The sequence below is a fragment of the Gracilinanus agilis genome, chromosome 5, assembly GCF_016433145.1.
Source record: "Gracilinanus agilis isolate LMUSP501 chromosome 5, AgileGrace, whole genome shotgun sequence".
NCBI classification, from domain to species: domain Eukaryota; kingdom Metazoa; phylum Chordata; class Mammalia; order Didelphimorphia; family Didelphidae; genus Gracilinanus; species Gracilinanus agilis.
The window spans coordinates 37,453,860-37,471,474 of NC_058134.1; the positions used below are offsets into that span (position 1 = coordinate 37,453,860).

Here is a 17,615-nt window from a genome sequence, read left to right on the forward strand (position 1 = left end):
TCCCGGAAAACGCCTCCTGAGGAAGGTGGCCAGAGGCCGAGCGAGGAGAGCCAGCGTTCTGGGCCCGGAGGGCAGCCCATCCGGGCATGCAGCTTCCCGTGCAGGGAGCCGCAGCCACCTGTTTGGTGGGATCCAGGCCATAGAAGGCTGCAAAGGGAGGGAGAAATCAGGTGGGGGAGACCTTTGAGGGCCGGACAGAGGATTTTGCAGTGTCCCCGGAAGGGATGGGGGGCTGCTGAAGTTACCCCCATGAGACCTTCCCTAATGCAGGGAGAGAATGGAGGCCGCTGGAGCGCCAGGACTTCGGGAAGGCTCAGGAAGCGGAGACGAGGCCCGGCAGGCAGACAGGACGCAGGCTGTAAATGTGCCCGGCTGCCCTCCATGGCCCGAGAGAGATTAGAGAGCGGCGGGGAGCCCGCAAGAAGGAGCTGTATTGTGGCTCTGCGGAGTGGAAGGCGGCCGGGGGACCTCCGTCAAGATGCCTCTTGGGTGTTGGGTGATCACGTAATCGCATGGCGGGGGCTCTCTTCCTGGCTCCTCTCTGTCTCCTGTGGCTCTCTTCTCTCTTCGTACACCCTAAATTAATTCTCAGGGGTTCAGCTATATCCTCTGTCCTTTTGATTTCTAAATATATGAGAGTGTGAGCGTATGTGGAGCTCCAGGGCTGCATCTCCACATTCCTATTAAATGTCACCAGTTTTCCCACAGCCTGTCAGGGTCAGTGCTTTTCCCCCAAACCCTCCTCCACTTTTCCTGACTTCCCCCCCTTTTTTTTTGGTTAAGGGCACTGCCGTCTTTCTAGGTCTCCCAGGTTTGAAATCCAGTGATCCACTCAGACCGTCCCCTCCTTCCCCCCAAAACCTTGGGCTCTGCTTCTAGCCCCACCCTGACAGGGTGGCTGTGACAGTCCAGATTTGGCTTACCTTGCCTGGATGCAGATCTCTGCCTCCCCTGCTTGACCATCCTCTGTGTCTCCTCCCTGACAGAATCTTGGACTCTACCCTGGAACCAGCGAGGCTCAGAGAGGCCCATGTTGGCTTTATCTTGCCCAAATCCAGGCCTCTGCTGCCCTTTCAGGACTTTTCCACACCGTGTCCCAGCACAGCTTCACCACTCCCAGCCTTGATGTTCCCTTCCAGAACACCAGCTCCTCGAGAGCAAGGACGGGCCTTGTTTGTGTTGTATGCTCAGGCCCTGACACATGGTGAACAACTTCCCAGTTGCCTTGTCTGTCTATGGATCCTCAGCTCTTCCCTCTTTCCCTTTGAAACTATGGTTCTTTTTCTTCCTTCTTTGATCTCTTTGGGGTCTCTCTATTTGGTCAAAGGGCACACCTATACAGTTTAATATTTGTATTCATCCCTTTCTCTTCATTCACGTGCCTACATAATCTTTTGTGGTTGTTGTTAAGTTCTATTTTATAGCATTGAAGGTCTGCCTTCTCTCCTTTTCTCTCTCTCCCCATCCCTAGACTGAGAAAGCACGAAAACAAAATCCCTGTTACTAACATGTATAGTCAAGCAAAACATAGTTCTACATTGGACACATGCAAAAACAAAAGTCTCCATCCAGACAGATGGTAGGCTCGCTTCCTCAGGAGCCCTCTGGGATGGTAGTTGGTCATTTGCTGATCAGAGTTCCAGAACATTTCAGAGTTGTTCGCACCTTATCGTTATTGGATAAATCGCATGCTTGGTGATGCCCACTTTACCCTGCATCAGTTGATTTAAGACTTCCTAAATTTTTTTAAAACTATCCACTTTGCCATTTCTTAATCTCACTCGTTCCGCCATTCCTCAAGTGATGATTGGGATCTTCTCCATTTCCGGTTCTTTGCCACTACAGAAAAAGTTGCTGTAAATATTTTTGAAACTATGGTTCTTTTTCTTCCTTCTTTGATCTCTTTGGGGTCTCTCTATTTGGTCAAAGGGCAAACCTATACAGCTTAATAGCTTTGGGGTGAAATTCTAAATTGCTTTCTAGTATCAGCCACCTGTTGTTAACTGAGGCCTCCATGGCCTCCTCCCTGGACTATGACAGGAGTCTCCAACCCTTCAGGCTGCCCCATCTCCATTTCACCTTCTCCAGTTGGCAGTTGGCAGTTGGATATTCCGAGTACACAAGCCTGCTTGCGTCACGTGTCTGTTCCAGAAGCTCTCATAGAAAGTCCTCTGAGTCCCTTCACAGTCTACTCCAGGCCACTTTTCAGGTGTATCACTGTGTTCCTTCCCTTCACAAAAGTCATGTACTGGCTGAGCCAACCTGCTTGGAATTCTTATCATCACCTAGATCATCCTCATCTTCACTTATAAGAGAATCCTTTACTGCCAGGGGAGGCTGATCCAGTGTCCTGCCCTCTCCAGGAAGCTGTAGCCTCCACCATAAATACAATGTATGCTCCCAGAGGCTTAGGCATTCTTTGGTCTTTGTATCCCCTGTACATAACTTGGGGTCTGGGGCATAGAAGCCGTTTAATACACATTTGTTAATTGGTTGCTTGATTGATAGGTATTTAATAGAATAGATATTTATTGAATGAAAGTGAGTGAATGGTACAACTATATTTGAAAACAAAACCAGACATTTAATCTTACTTCTACTTACTTAAAAAATGGACATTTTAAATTTGTAAGGTACATGATTCTGTAGAAAAATAATTTTCTTCTTTAAGACCATAATGTAATAGTAGAAAAAAGGATTTTAGTCTGCTGTACAAAATAGGAATGCTGGGGTATTTTACCTTCAGTTTTTAAAATAGCATTTTAGAACAGTATGCTTTATATGAATTTTGGCATTCATAATCTTGTGGCAAAACAAATAAAAGATTAAAGCATTCTACTAGATAATTTCATTTTTCTTATACATTTATTTACATTGAATATAGTATTTCACTCTGTCCTCCCTTCTCTGTTTAGCATTTTTAGAACTATTCGTTCAGCACATACTAATAAAACTTAAAAATTAGAGCCTATCTTTGGAATTACAAAATTAATTTGAAAACCTAAAACTTAAAATGTATTCTCATTAAAGCATACGCTACATTTTTCTTCTGTTAACTAGATATCGTTTTTTTCTTTAGCATATTAAATCTACTAATGCTTTGTAGTGCTTTGGTAATTAAGATTTTCTTGAGGGGTTTTTGTTTGTTTTATTTTCAGGCGATGGGTCCGACTGCTGTTTGGACGAGAATTCCCTCTTCAGGATCTTCTGGTTGTCTGGGATGCTTTATTTGCAGACAGTATCAATCTGGGCTTAGTGGACTACGTTTTTGTAGCCATGTTACTATATATTCGAGATGCATGTGAGTATAAATTACTTCATCTAGCTCTAGAATAAATCTCTTTTTAAGTATTTTGCTTTTTTATAAAAACATGTTCTCTGTCTTTTAATATATGGCTTACATATACTTAAAACTGTGTGAACAGAAATTTATTGACATTTTAGCTGAACATACTAAACATAATTTTTATTAGCCAGCATGTGTGTGTTGCAGTAGGTAGTATTTTGAGAAATTTCACATATTTTCTGAGCCAGGTTTCTAGAGAATACAACCTCTGGTTCAGCTGCGCTCAATTCAGAGTGTGTTGAATCACATACACAAAAGAGAGTAACAGGCATGTACAGAGCTCCACCTTCTGACAAATAGGGAGTAGCTTCTCCAAAGCTGGAAAACTGTTTCTAGCAGTGACTTATTAATAGTGAGAATTTGAGGTACCAAGGCTTGGCTTTCTTGCTATTATTGTTCAACACAATCTGTTGCCCATCACAGTATGAGAGCATGACCCTCCCCATCCCTCAAGTCAACATTTTGTGGTCTTTGATCACCAGGTAATCCATGTATCTAATCTTGAGTAATCTGATCAATTCTGTACCTGAAAAAGTTTTACAGTAGACTTAAAATTACCCCCATGGAGTTGTTTTCTGCTTTGTAAAAGTAATCACTCATAAACTGAGATTAGAGAGAATGCATAGTGATAAGAATTACAAAAGGGACATTTCTCAAGGAAATTAAGAAATAGTAGACAAAAAGGGGAGAATAAAATGGCACTTAAAATATCTTAACTACTTGGGAGATTCCCCAGCACTATACAAATAGCATGCTTGGGTGGATAAAGAACAGACATCTTATTTGGGAAAACTCAAATGCAAGTTTTGCTTATAACACATACTTACTCTGTGATTCTGGCAATTGACTCAATTCCTCGATGCTGATCTGCATTGGGAGAAGGGCCAAATAAATTATATGTCCAGACTAAAATTAAACATTTCTAATACTGACTAATTGATTAGTTTCCCTTGAGAAACACAAATATTTATTAAAAATTCAGGTTAAAAATGTATTTCCTTCTCTAAAAATGCATTTAAATGAAATGAGGGGTGGGATACAGCTAGGTGGCTCAGTGTTTTGAGAGCTAGGTCTAGAGATGGGAGGACCTGGGTTCAAATATGGCCGTAGACATTTCCTAGCTGTGTGACCTAGGCAGGTCACTTAACCCCCATTCTATTTTTTAAATTATAATTTTTTTTAAATATTTTCCCATAGTTACATGTTTCATGTTCTTTCTCTCTCCTCAAACCCCCCTTAGCCAACACACAATTCCACTGTTAACCCCCATTCTAGAGTCTAGCTCTTACTGCTTTTCTGCCTTGGAACTAACACACAGTTTTGATTCTAAGATGAAAGGAAAGGGTTTTGTTTTTCTTTAAATGAATTTTGATGTTTTTAGATGTCCACAGAACATTCTTCTTGCAAAATAAATTTTGTACTCGGCTTTCAAGTTAAACTAATTCAGGCTTTGTTAGGCTAAATTAAAAAGTTCATCATAGCATTCCTATTTGTCAAGCTAAAATATTTACCAAAGAACAAAGGGATGATAACAGAAAAATGTCTGCAAGTTTATAGGTTTTAGGATATTAAATGCTAAACCCATCTCTCTCATTTTAAAAATGACATTCTTGTAAAGCACAAAAAAGAAAAACAATTATTTTCCAAGAATCTCTTTTCAGTAAGGCTATTTTGACAAATTTTGATAAATCAAATTGCTACTGAAATTTATTCTAAATTTTGGAAATATTTGACAAATATCTTCTTTCTTTGTCCTTTCTCAATTATAAACTTCACAAATGCTGCTTTTAATTAGTTGCTTGGCTTTATGGCCTGTGACTTTTATTTGTTTTATTAATTGTTATTGCATTGAAATGATAAGTTACTAAATCAATTATTAATCATAGAATTGTTGAAATTTGAAACTGGAAAGTATTTGAGGTATCTTCCAGTGCGTTTCCCTATTTTTACAGATAGGAAAACATACTCAGTGATTTTACCTGTTTTTTCTAAAGTCACACAGCCCATTAATGCCAGAACAGGAATGTAAATCCCCTGTTTCCCTGTTGAATGAGTGCTACAATTATATTGCTGCTATTAAACCACTGAGATCAGGTGGTTCTTAAAATCTGTGGGGCTGGAAGGACCACCAGAGGCCATGTTCCTCACTTCTCCGTTTTGCAGTCTTGCCAAAGACCCAACCGGAGATGTCAGATTTAGAATAGAACCAAAAGCCTCCGAATCCAGAGCCATCGTTATTCTCCCTTCAGGGCTGCCTTTGATTTTCATCAGGTGCTCTTGAGACAGAGAAGAAGCAGCTTGGTACAGTGGAAAGAACACCTGCTCTAGAGCTCAGAGAACTGGGTTCAAATCTGCCTCCCACACTTCCAGGGTGTCCTAGAATGAGCCACTTTAACCAATTTGGGCTTCAGCTTCCTCTGCATCACAATTCAGGTTAGGTTAGGTAGTCTCTAATGTTCCTTCCACCTCAAGAGCTGGGAGTTTATAAAATTTTAGTTCTCATCTTCATCTATGACTTATTCAAACATAAAAGTAATGGGGATCAAAATCTGGTCAACAGATATAACTGCTCAGAAATCAGAAATGTCCTCTATAATCCTTTCCCCCTATTAATTTTCTGTATCATCATGGACCAATTATAGACAAGATTTTGAGGGTGTTTTTTTTTTCAGGTTAGCATGGAAGTTGTAGCTATTTTTTTCAAAGGTATTAGAGGCAATAATTACACAGTGTGCGGATAGATTAAATAAAGATGTTAATTTTACATTATGGTAAAATATCCAGAATTGCTTGGAAATATACATCTTTGGACAATGGATTGTGCAACCACTTGATTTCTTGACAAGATTTCTTTAACCAACAGCCTCATCTGATCTGTTGTATTGAGGTAGCTAGCAAAACTAGTGATAAAGATAATATCGAATGGTTATCTTTGCATATTGAACATGTATGAACATTTTAATGTAAGAAGTGACTATGTTCCATAAATATGTTAGAATAAGAATATTTTAGGAGATTTCACACATCACCAGATGAATTTTTTTAAATGACAAAGACTCATGAAGACCATAACATAGAGGTGATAGTCAGTTGGAGCAGAAATACCCAGGCCAAAGAAATTACAGATATTTACAAATAACAAAGGAGGATCAAAAAAATTCTTAAAATTTTAGTTGAGGTAGGCATCATCAGTGTCTATATTACTTGAGTCAGCTTCAGTCTGTCCAATCTTATGAAATAATTATAGGCAAATAGAATCAGAATATCAAATTATAAAAGTACAAATCCCAATGTTCTTTGTATTGAGTAAATTTATTTAAAAAAAAAATCTTTACAGTACATTACCCTAAATCTTATAATTTTCATATTTCATCATTTAATTCAAGTGACCACTAAGAGAAAAAACACAAATCAACATTTTAAATACATTTACCTTCAGTCAGTTCTTATCTGCCTTTCTTTTCTCAGGCAGAAATAGAAAACTGGAATCACTTTAAATTTCCATGAAATATATTTTTAATTCAGATTTTTATAGAGACTTGAGAAGATAATTTCTCCTGGTGACTTAGATCGCATATAAGTTCATAAAAGGAACAAAAAGAATGTACAGAAATTGTATTAGTTTAGTTTACGAAAAAATGCTTGACTGAAAAAGGACATGTGAGGTTTTTAAATGAACTAGAGAAAAGGTGTTTGGATCATTGTGAAATGTTTCGCTGCATGCATGTCGTAAAATGAGGATACAAATGCTTGAGCTAATTACCTCATAGGATGGTGGTGACGATTCCACTTTGTAAACATGAAAGTGCCTTGTGATTCCACAAATCCCTAATATTTAAATAATGGAATCATAGAATGTTGACCTTTATCATCTACCTACTTTACCTTTGAAGAAACAAACTAAAAAGTGTTCTTAGATATCCCCAGCATAATAGCCAGATTTCTAATGCACCCTAATCTAATACTTTTTTTGTACCTTTTCAGCTAGAAATATATTATTTTCAATTATTTTCAAAAATAATTGAAAATAATATATTTGCTTTTATAAATCTTGGACTGTATCAGGATTATAATCATAATTCTATGTCAGATTAATTATCAAAACAACCTTAAACATTTCTATGCCAATACCATCTAGTGCTAAGTACTACAGAAAAGGAAAAATGTAGATGATGTTATTTTGGCCTTCTTGAAGCTTAAAATTGATTTAGGAAGCAAGTTGACAGGAATGAGGAAGCCACATTTTCCAGAAAATACCTGTGTGCAAGTGGTCATCACTATGATGCTTTCAGGCTCGTCTGGTACTTGGCATATGTTATTTCCCCCCATCCCCATAATAGTTCTGTGAGGTAAGTAATATTATCCATGTTTTACAAATGAGAAGACTGAGGCCTAGAAAGATGAAATGATGTGCTCAGAGTCACCTGGTGCATCAGGGTCAGAGGGAGAATTAGAGCTCACTATTTTCTGACCCAAAGTCCATCCAGATACTCTTGTTGCTGTCCTCCACGCTGCCTCCCAGGACACTCTTCCCTCAATTTCTACTTTTCCGGGATTCCTGTGATACAGATATTTTCTCTCTACTCAGTACTAAATGTAATAATAAAATTAGCCCAGGTACACTTTTAGGTGTGTCCGCATTTCAAAGACAGCTTTCTTTTGATGACAGAAGTAGATTTTTTAATTGTGCGTTTCTCACACGCAGTGTCATTTTTAGTAGCACATTTTGTGATATGTATGCTTTTATTTCACTATTTAAAGATATAAACCAAAATAATATAAGACTATAAAAACAAAATGCAGTCTGTTATCAGTTAGCGATGATGGATTGTCCATTTTGTTTTTTGGGCCCACTTTTTCCCACTTCTCTTTTGTTAAACACAGAAGTTTTTTACTTGGCTGATTTTACTCATTCCTTTCATGCCATATGAACTTCTGGTGCGCTTTGATGTACAGCTTTTCGTGCAAGTCTTTTCACCTATCTCCATTCATGCTTTGTGCTGGCTTACTACCCCATGTCCCTTGTTTGTGTCCTGGTTTGAAATTTTGTTTCAAACCTGGAATCACATTGAAATAGTATCAATTTCTGCCTTTATCTATGTGGCCCCCCCTAAGATTTCTATTTCTGTTCCTTCATCTTCTTGTTGAGCATTCAACATCATCTGACAAAAATAAATTTATTTCAATTACAAATTGAATTTTTTTAACTTTTACATAGAAGCCTCAGCCAATCAAATCACAAAGTCTCCTTAATCCTTTGTTCTTTTCCTTTGACTTTTTTTTTTTTAAATTAAGCAGTGACCTTTAATCTTCTTGGTCTTTGTCAGTTTTCTTTGAACTTTAGATATCACACTATTATCAAAGATATTTGGTATCAAGATATTCTTCCCAAAATATATTTTTCTACTAATTGCAATTATACTAATTTATGTAAAAAGTTTTAAGCTTTTTGCCTTTTGTGACATCTTATAACTCATTTTCTAGATTACAGATCTATCATATCCATAATCACTAAAATCTCAACCTTCCATTCTTTTTTTTCCTGGCATTACTTTTATACTTTGGTCGTTGATCCATTTGGAATTTATTATGATTTATGGTGTAAGATGCTGTTGTAAAATTATTTTTTGTCAGATTGATTTCCAGTTTTCAGTTCTTTAGCAAAAAGGCTCCTTTTCCCCAATAGTAGTTAAATATATATTTACTTTTAAATATGGCTCTTTTAGTCTGTTCCATTGATCTAGTTTTCTAATTTTTTCCAGTGCTAAATGGTTTTTAATAATTATGTTTTTGTAATGAATTTGAAATAGGATAGGGCCTAGCCCTGTTCATTATATATTTCTATTCACTATCCTCTTTGAAATTCCCAGCCTCTGAAAGAATTTTTAACTTTTTCAAACTCCATAAAGTATCCCATTGGTAAATTCTAATAATGATATTCTTTGGAGCGATTTTGGCAATTTTTTTATTTTATTGGCACAGCACAGTTATGAGCATTCATTATTTCTCCACTTACTTTGGGCTTTTTTGTGTAAAAGTTGTTTTGTAATTATATTTACATGTATTTCTTGATGGATTAATTCCAAGATGTTTGATTTATTATTAGAAATACACAGGTGGAGCAGCTAGGTGGCTCAGTAGATTGAAAGACAGGTCTGGAGATAGGTGGTCCTGGGTTCCAATTTGGCCTCAGATACTTCCTAGCTATATGACCTTTGAGCAAGTCATTTAATCCCTATCGCCTAGCCTTTACTACTCTTCTGTCTTGAAATCAATATTTAGTCTCAATTCTAAGACAGAAAGTAAGGGGGAGGGGGAGTTTAAGAACATGGAACTTCTCTTCCTGAGCTTTATTATTAAAGTACAAAAAAAAAAAAGCTGATGAATTTTCATGTATTTGTTGCCTCCTGTTTATTTTACTGAATATATTGCCTCACTTAATTTTTCTTCTCCTCTTTGCTTGCTTATTCTCTTTCTCACATCTTCTTGCTAAAGTTAGCATTTCTAATACTCTGTCAAATAAAGACATTGGGGCACCCTTACTTCACAAACCCTTACCTTTTTAAGAAAGTACCAATCATTATTCCTATATATTTATAAGACTAGCTCTTGATTTTCGATACTTTTGTTCATATTGGCAAAGTCCTTTTATTCTTTTGCTTTTTACATAATTATGCATTATCAGAAACTTTTACATGTTTGTTGATTTAATTATATTATTTAGAGCCATAGAATTATGTTGATAGTTTTCCTAATGTTAAATTATTTTTTAAATATATTAGAGCTTTTTGTTAATACTTTACATCTAATTTTTCATAAATATTCATTAGTAATATTGCTATTTTGGTTTTCTTTGTTTGGGGTATCCTAATCCTTTGATATAGCTTAATTAATTTGGCTTTTCCTCACATGGGCAGATTTACCATATTGTTATCTCTTTCCTATGACCTTTTATATGAGAGATATAAGGAGGAACCTTACAATTTAAACATCCTTTAAACTAGTTTATAATTTATAATCTTCTATAAAATCCTATTCACTCTGTGTACTGTTGTCCAGTGTTTCACATTTTTTCCCCAAGTCAGTATTCATATTTTATTTTAATCTTGAATTTATGGTAGTTTTACCTTGAACGTGCATTATAGCTGAAAAACAAAATCAGAGATTGTGACTCAGTTGGGCTCAGCTTCACATGGGAAATTATTCTTCATTTCATGTGTTTCAAATTTTGTGTGATGAACATATTTTAACTCTATAAGTTACTCCCATCCTTGCTTTGAAAAATCAGCTTTATCATATGCTCTTGTTATAAAGTAATAACTGATTTCTCTTAGGGCCAGACCTTTTCTCAACTCTAGTTCACACCTCCTGGATATTTTATTAGATGGAGACCAACGTAGCTGCTTAACATTTTCCCTCTCTTTTCCCTTTGGAATACTGTATAATTTAATGAGATCATCTTTTTCCAATTGAAGAATAGATATAGGATAGTCTTTAATCTTTTTAAACAGTTTGTGGCACACAGCTTACGAAAGCCTCACCTGGTGAAGATGATCTCAAATACAACATTTCAATACCATTCCATCCCAACTAGGCCCCTGAGCCCTTTATATCCCAGCTCCTCTAGAGCCTTCTTCCATCTTACTAATCTCCTAATTCTTCTCTTCCTCCCTGTTCCCCCTGCATATTCTGGAATCCAGTGGCATTGACCTTCTGGCTCTTCTTCAGACCAGACCCTCCATCTCTCCACTCCAGGCACATTCTCTCCCTGTCTCCTGTGCCTGGAATGCTCTCCCTTCTCTGGCTTCTTTTAAGTCTCAGCTAAAATCCCACCTTCCAGAGGAAGCCTTTCCTGACGTGCCTTCTCTCTTTTGAGTATCTCCAGTTCGTCCTGCATCTAACTCATTAGCATCTTATCTTCTCCACTAAATAGAGAGAGGGGGAGTTCTCTCTTGCCTTTATGTCCTCGGTGCATAGCACAGTGCCTGGCTCAGACACTGACTGACTTACTGGCTGACCAGCCTGTGCTTCAGACTCTGTGATAGTCTCAAGCGACACCTTGTGTACCCCAACAAGGAAATATGAACATGTCAAAATCAGCTCACAGTGATTTCTTCAAAGCAGCTTAGGTCTGGATCCTGAAGGACCCTTCGGGAAGCTGAGCCCCATGGAGCTGGCTCACACAGGGAGCAAGTGGCGGGCCAGGGATTGGAACCAGCGCCGTCCTGTTGGCCCTGAAGGAGCGAAATACATTCGCTAGCTCTTCATGTGTTTCCTACATCACATTAAAAAGTCTTCCCAAGAGGTTCCTTTCTTTCTGATATCATAAGAAGCCACAGTCAGTTCTGGATAAAGAACCGAAGAGGAAGCGTTTACTCATACGCGCTGTATCCTGTGAAATTGTAGCCTAAGCTTTACTGTCAGGCGCACAGACTTCCATCCCAAGGTAGTGTGTATGTCACTGTCTGGTGGCAACCCCAAAACTGGGGTGGTGTCATGGGAAGAGCAGTCAGCTTGGCCTTGAACCCTCCGCACCCTAGGGCCAAGCCATTGAGCGCTTCTCAGCCTCAGTGTCCTCGTCTGCAAACATGGGGCGACATCTGTAGGACCTCCCTCAGACAGTTGGTGTATGGATGGCCCCAGTCATATATGTGAAGTGCTCGGCAAACCTTAGGGTGCAAATGCTCTCTGTTCTGTGGTCCTCGAGAGGAGCAGACTCATTCAGCTTGGAGTGCATTACAGGAAGACTTACCGGCGTGCTCTGAAAAGTGACAAGTGAATGGAATGATTGCCCTTTGATGAGTTACTTAGCCCCATTTTAACATACGAGGTGTGACTGTAATGTAATGATTTCAATTTCCATAAGCCATATACAAAAATCAGCCTCACTTCGTATTTCAGAAGGCAAATTTACACAGACCTTTCAGCAGGTTATAAATTTAGTGTATTTTTTTATTTCTGATATTTTAATAAAGATGAAAAAATTATTTTATCCTTACTTGGTTAACAGCTCACTGTCAGATAGATGCATGTGTTCATCTTTGTGACATAGTCCACTGAGCTGGGATTTTTTGGAGTGACTTACACAAAAGCTGCCTGCCTGCCTCCATCACCTAAGTAAAAATGGGGGTAGAATAGTAGTTTACACTTCCATAGCATTGTACGTTTTCCTGAGCATTTTAGTCACCCAAGTGAGATGCACACATACTATTCCTCCATCCTTACAGATGGAGCTCTTGAGACTCAGTGGGATGAGAGCATTTCCACACCCCTCTGCTCTTTCCTCCTTCACTCCATCACTCCCTCAGTTATCAGCCTTCTTAGCCAGCATCTTAATCTTCCCACCATTTCCCCTTCCCTCAACCCCTCCCTCTCTCTTTGGACTCCTTTTCCCATTACCATGACCATTCCATTTGCTTTCCTCTGCACCTCCTTTTTTTGGAATAGAACCGATCCAGGGACAAAAGGATGTTGCTGTGGTGCTTCCCATTGCTAGAAGAAGTACATTAGCTTCTCCCATGTTCTATCTCCATATTGAGCAGGCCAGCAGAGAATCATCCATAAGACAGTAAGGAAAAGGAGGGCAAGAGCACAGCAAATGGAGTCTAGTGGTTGCACAGTCACTTGGCAACCCTTCCACTTGGCAACCCTGCCTTTTCACTAGTGCATCCTTGACATTTTGTCCCATTCTCCCATCTCTCTTTTTTTTAATCCTTACTTTTTGTCTTGGAATTGATGCTAAGTATTAGTTGCAAGGTAGAAGAACAGTGAGGGCTAGGCATTTGGAGTTGTGACTTGCCCAGTCACAGAGCCAGGAAGTGTCAGAGGCCAAATTTGAACTTCCATCTCCAAGCCTGACTCTTTATCCACTGAACCACCTAGCTGTCCACCCTTTCCCCTCCCCTGCATTATGGCAGTGTTATAGCCCTAGGTGTGTGTATGGGATATGCTACGTGTGCCCCAATGTGCCAGCAATACTGGAACCAAAAACCACCCCCCTCCCAGGCCTGGGTCCAGGCTCCCCTCATTGGCATCTCAGAAATATTCTCTTTCGACTGATACACAGTGGCACCATCAGACGTAACTGACTTTGCTACTTTGAGAAAGAAGCTCTCCGCATCCAAAGAAAGAACTGCGGGAGCAGAAACGCAGAAGGAAAACATAGGATTGATCACGTGGTTCCATGGGGATAGGATTGGGGTTTTGGTGTTAAAATATCACTCTACTGCAAATATGAATAACATGGAAATAGGTTCTGAACAATGATACATGTAAAACCCAGTGGAATTGCTTATCGGCTCCAGGAAGCAGGAGGGAGGAGAGGAGGGAAAGAACATGAATCATGTAACCATGGAAAAATATTCTAAATTAATTAAATTAAAAATAAAAATGACTATATACTACATTACATACAAAGCTGAACCATGATTTTTGATAAAACGTAAGATTTTATCATTTTAGATTTTGAAATTCTTCTGAATTGGGTGTGGACATTCTGTGGAGTATGAGGACATGGTTAGGAATTTTAAGGAACAAATTGCTACACTTTATACTATTGGAATGAGTATTCCCATTAATAAAATCATACTTTTGCTAAAGAAAAAAAAATAGAAATATTCTCTTTCCTTCTTCCTCTTTCATTTGCTTCCCAGAAAGTCTAGAGAAGGAAGAAGAGGAGGCATTACCAGGGCCTTGGTAATCCTGGCCTCTTCCATTCTCTTGGCAGTGCTGCCTCTCCTGTTCTAGGGGCTCTTCTTGGTGTTCCAGGTGCCCATTCCTGTCAGGGTCAATCAGGTGCTCTCCCACCTACTCTCTCTAACTCCTCAACTCCCAGTGGGGGGGGGGGAAATCAAATAGCAATTTTCCGTACTCTCTGGCCACTTTGTTTTCCATGGCTCTTTTCCATGGTAAGTTGTCCTGAGGCAAGAAAGAAAAATAAGGTAAGGATGTTCCTCTGGTCATTAGTCTTTAAATTCCCTTAATGGTCCTTCCCTATCTACTTCAGAACTAGGGGAACAAGGACCAGTTGGAAAGTTGTTGTTTTTTTCAGCCAGCAAGATAAAGGTACAAAAATTGGCCAATATTTTTGGCTAAAAGAAAGAATTTGATTAAAAGAAAGCCTTTGTAATGTTTATATTTTTGTTAGACAATGGCAGGAAGGGGCAGAGAGGAGATTGGTATTCCCTAGCTCAAAAGAATCAGGCATCCTTTATTTGAGATCTTGAAGATGAAATATGTCATTTCTTTGGTGAAAAGCTCAGTTCGTTTAGTACAACAGTTACTAAACTAAAAATATACAGGACCCCTCAGAGACTTAAACAGTGTTTACAACAGCATTTACCTACTTTGCTCTTTTAGAAAGTAATCCAAGAGGCTGATTAATAAGCACTAAAAAAAGAAGCTATCAAAACAGTAGCCAGGGTCAAATACTCTTAAAGACTTTGTCTTTCAAGGGTATCAGGCCCCCCACCAAAAAAAGAAATCCTACCATGCAGAAAAGGATGTAATCCTGTTTTCTTCTACTTTCTGAGAGTCCAGAGATGAATACAAGTTCGTTTACCTTCCTTCATACCAGATTCATTTCTTTGCCACCCTCTGCTTGATCACACTTAAAATTGTCATTGTGTTAAGCTGTTTTGTACTTATGAAAGTTAAAATTATTAAAAATCTTTTATAAGTTCAAAATACTTTGAAATATGTAAATACATATATTAGTGCACATAGTAGGATCTCAATAGAGATTTACAGAATGAAAATCTGGCTATCTAAATAGATTACATTGATCCTAATTTCCATTGGGATGATTTCAGTAGCTACCATTCACATGCCTACTTTGCAGGATTTTTCCTCTTTCAATTTATTCAGTCTTACATGGCTGAAAAATAGAGGATTTAGCCATGTTAGTAAAATAGCCAGTTTGGTCTGACCAGTTTCTAATTTTGAACCATTGAATAGTTCTTAAAAAGTAATTTTCTGATTTATGAGTTTGTTTCTGGTATGTGTGTGCATGTGTGTATATGTGTGCATTTTGGTGCATTATCATAGTGGCATAAGAAAAATGTGAGTGAGAACCCTGTGCTATCCTTAGTATGCAAGCTTGGTGATTGGGGGGGGGGGGGGGAACCAGGTATCCGAATAGGAACAAGAAAAACAAAAGAATGAGAAAAGAAAATGCAGAACAGATAAAGAAGGAGTAGGATAAGTGAGTGCTTTACAAATGAAAGCAGATGTATGAAATTACAAGCTGTGGGATCAGCAACGGAAATGAAGATGATAAAGTGGTTCCCTGCACAGATTATAATTATTCATTTTGCCCAGTCCTGCATCCTTTCCCCATAATCCTCATGGGGGAGGGTGAAGGAAGGTACAGCAAGAGATGCTGCTTCCAGTGTGAGAGAGAAGGCTCAGAATCTAGAATGTCTCCGTAGCCACAAGACAATTGTTCATTTAGCAGTCTGGATTGATCCTATTGACTTGCCAGTATTTTCTGTGCCTTCAAAAACATTTTTTTTTGATTAACGGTTCTGATTGATGAAAAGGACTGTGTTATAACAGAAGTAACTGTAAAGTTCCTTTACAATTAGTATTGTTGGAGGCAGCCTGTATGGTACACAAAACGAGTGTCATTAATGGGCTCAGCTTTGACAGCCACAGCAGATGGATGGCCTGAATTTAGATGGTGCAGAAGAAATGGAGTAGTTTACATAGACCTGCCTAAAAAGATGTGTTTAATAATTGCACTCATAATTAGCTTGATTTTAACGAAAATGACAATTTCTTAGACAGACTTAAAAGGTAACTATCATTACATTCAAAGTCTATGAGAAATATTGCCCAAATATTCATTTAAATCTCATTTACCAGAGAAAACAAGCATATTTAGGGAGACATTTTAATAGTGATTGGGGGGGGGGGTTTAGAAGAGTTTTGGAAATAGTAAAATTAGAGACATAAAGCTGCACAAAAGTAAAAAAAGAACAACAGATCCATGTCTATTTTATAGTTCGATCTGTTTTTGTATGGCTACCACACCCTATAAATGTTATCTCCAGCGATTAATAGAGCCAAAGGACATTTAAAAAACCATGTTATCAGTTCAAGGTGCTACTTGAATGAAGATTGAAGGGCTAAAGGAACGGGCTGGAGCTGTGCTTTTATAGGGAAGACCCCTCCCCCCTTACAGTGTAGCTCTGTACTTTCCCTAAAATGTACAGCCATAGCAAGATTCTCAGAATACAGAGAGACCCAGTGACTCCCCTGGGTCACACAGACAGTGGGAGTCAGAGGCACAACTAGAACTCAGGTCTTCCCTGACTCTAGCTCCTACACCAGATTGCCTCAAGAGAGAAAATGTTTAAGAAGTAAAAACCAGATCACTGATTTCCTTTTTATCAGCTAAAAAAGATTATTAAATAATCTTTGAAATTGCTCTTGTTTTCTTCAGTGCTAAGAAGTCAGATCTTATAAATTCAATGAAGTCAAAAAAAAAAAGAAGCAGAAGAAGCAAAGCTTTAGCCAGAATATATTTAACTGGTGTCATCTCTTTGCCTTTTTTTAGTGATCTCCAGTAACTATCAAACCTGCCTGGGACTTCTGATGCATTACCCACCAATGGGGGATGTGCATTCACTTATCCTCAGGGCCCTTTTTCTCCGAGACCCAAAGGTAAGTCTTCCAATGAAGATACTGATGTTATTTGATGTTATTTACTTTGGTGGAGGAAGAAGGCTGCTCATTTTCACATAATATAGATAATTCCTGTAAAGTTTACCTTTGAGTTGATGATGAGCATTTATCTAAAGTTTGTAGACCAAAAAGAGAAGCTGTCACTGACTTCAGAGACCAAAGACATCACAATTGATTGTGCCATGTGAAACGGAAGAATAAGTCTGGTTCCTCCAAAGGGTCTGGTTCTGCCATCACATAGTGCTGCTAACTCAAACAGATCGTTCACAACGACCTCCCCATACAGCCACATCTCATCTTTGGCGTCCCTCACAGGGGACCGTGTGCCAAAGTAGAGCCTGGAGGGCAATAGGAAGACCAACAAACTCTATCTGGAAAACAGACCATCACTCACTATTCACATTTACTAGATACTAAAACCCTGAATTTATTTAATCCAAAGATTGTGTTTTTCTAAATCTTAGAGTTAGCAGTATTTCAAATGGATATTTAAACAGGCTCCAAAGCAGATTTGTCCTATGAAAGACGACACCATTGCACAGAAATTTTCTTTACACTTCATAGAAAAAGTGTGCTTTTTTAC

General features: G+C 38.5%; 1 protein-coding gene across 1 annotated transcript in view; it reads left to right on the forward strand.

Moving 5' to 3' along the window:
* The window catches only part of TBC1D5 (TBC1 domain family member 5), a 650,187-nt gene that overhangs the window by 551,356 nt on the left and 81,216 nt on the right, over window positions 1-17,615 (forward strand). The window contains exons 15-16 of the mRNA XM_044678890.1: window positions 3,159-3,301; window positions 16,905-17,011. Coding sequence (XP_044534825.1) covers window positions 3,159-3,301; window positions 16,905-17,011 — 250 coding nt within the window. The remainder of the gene's footprint in view (window positions 1-3,158; window positions 3,302-16,904; window positions 17,012-17,615) is intronic.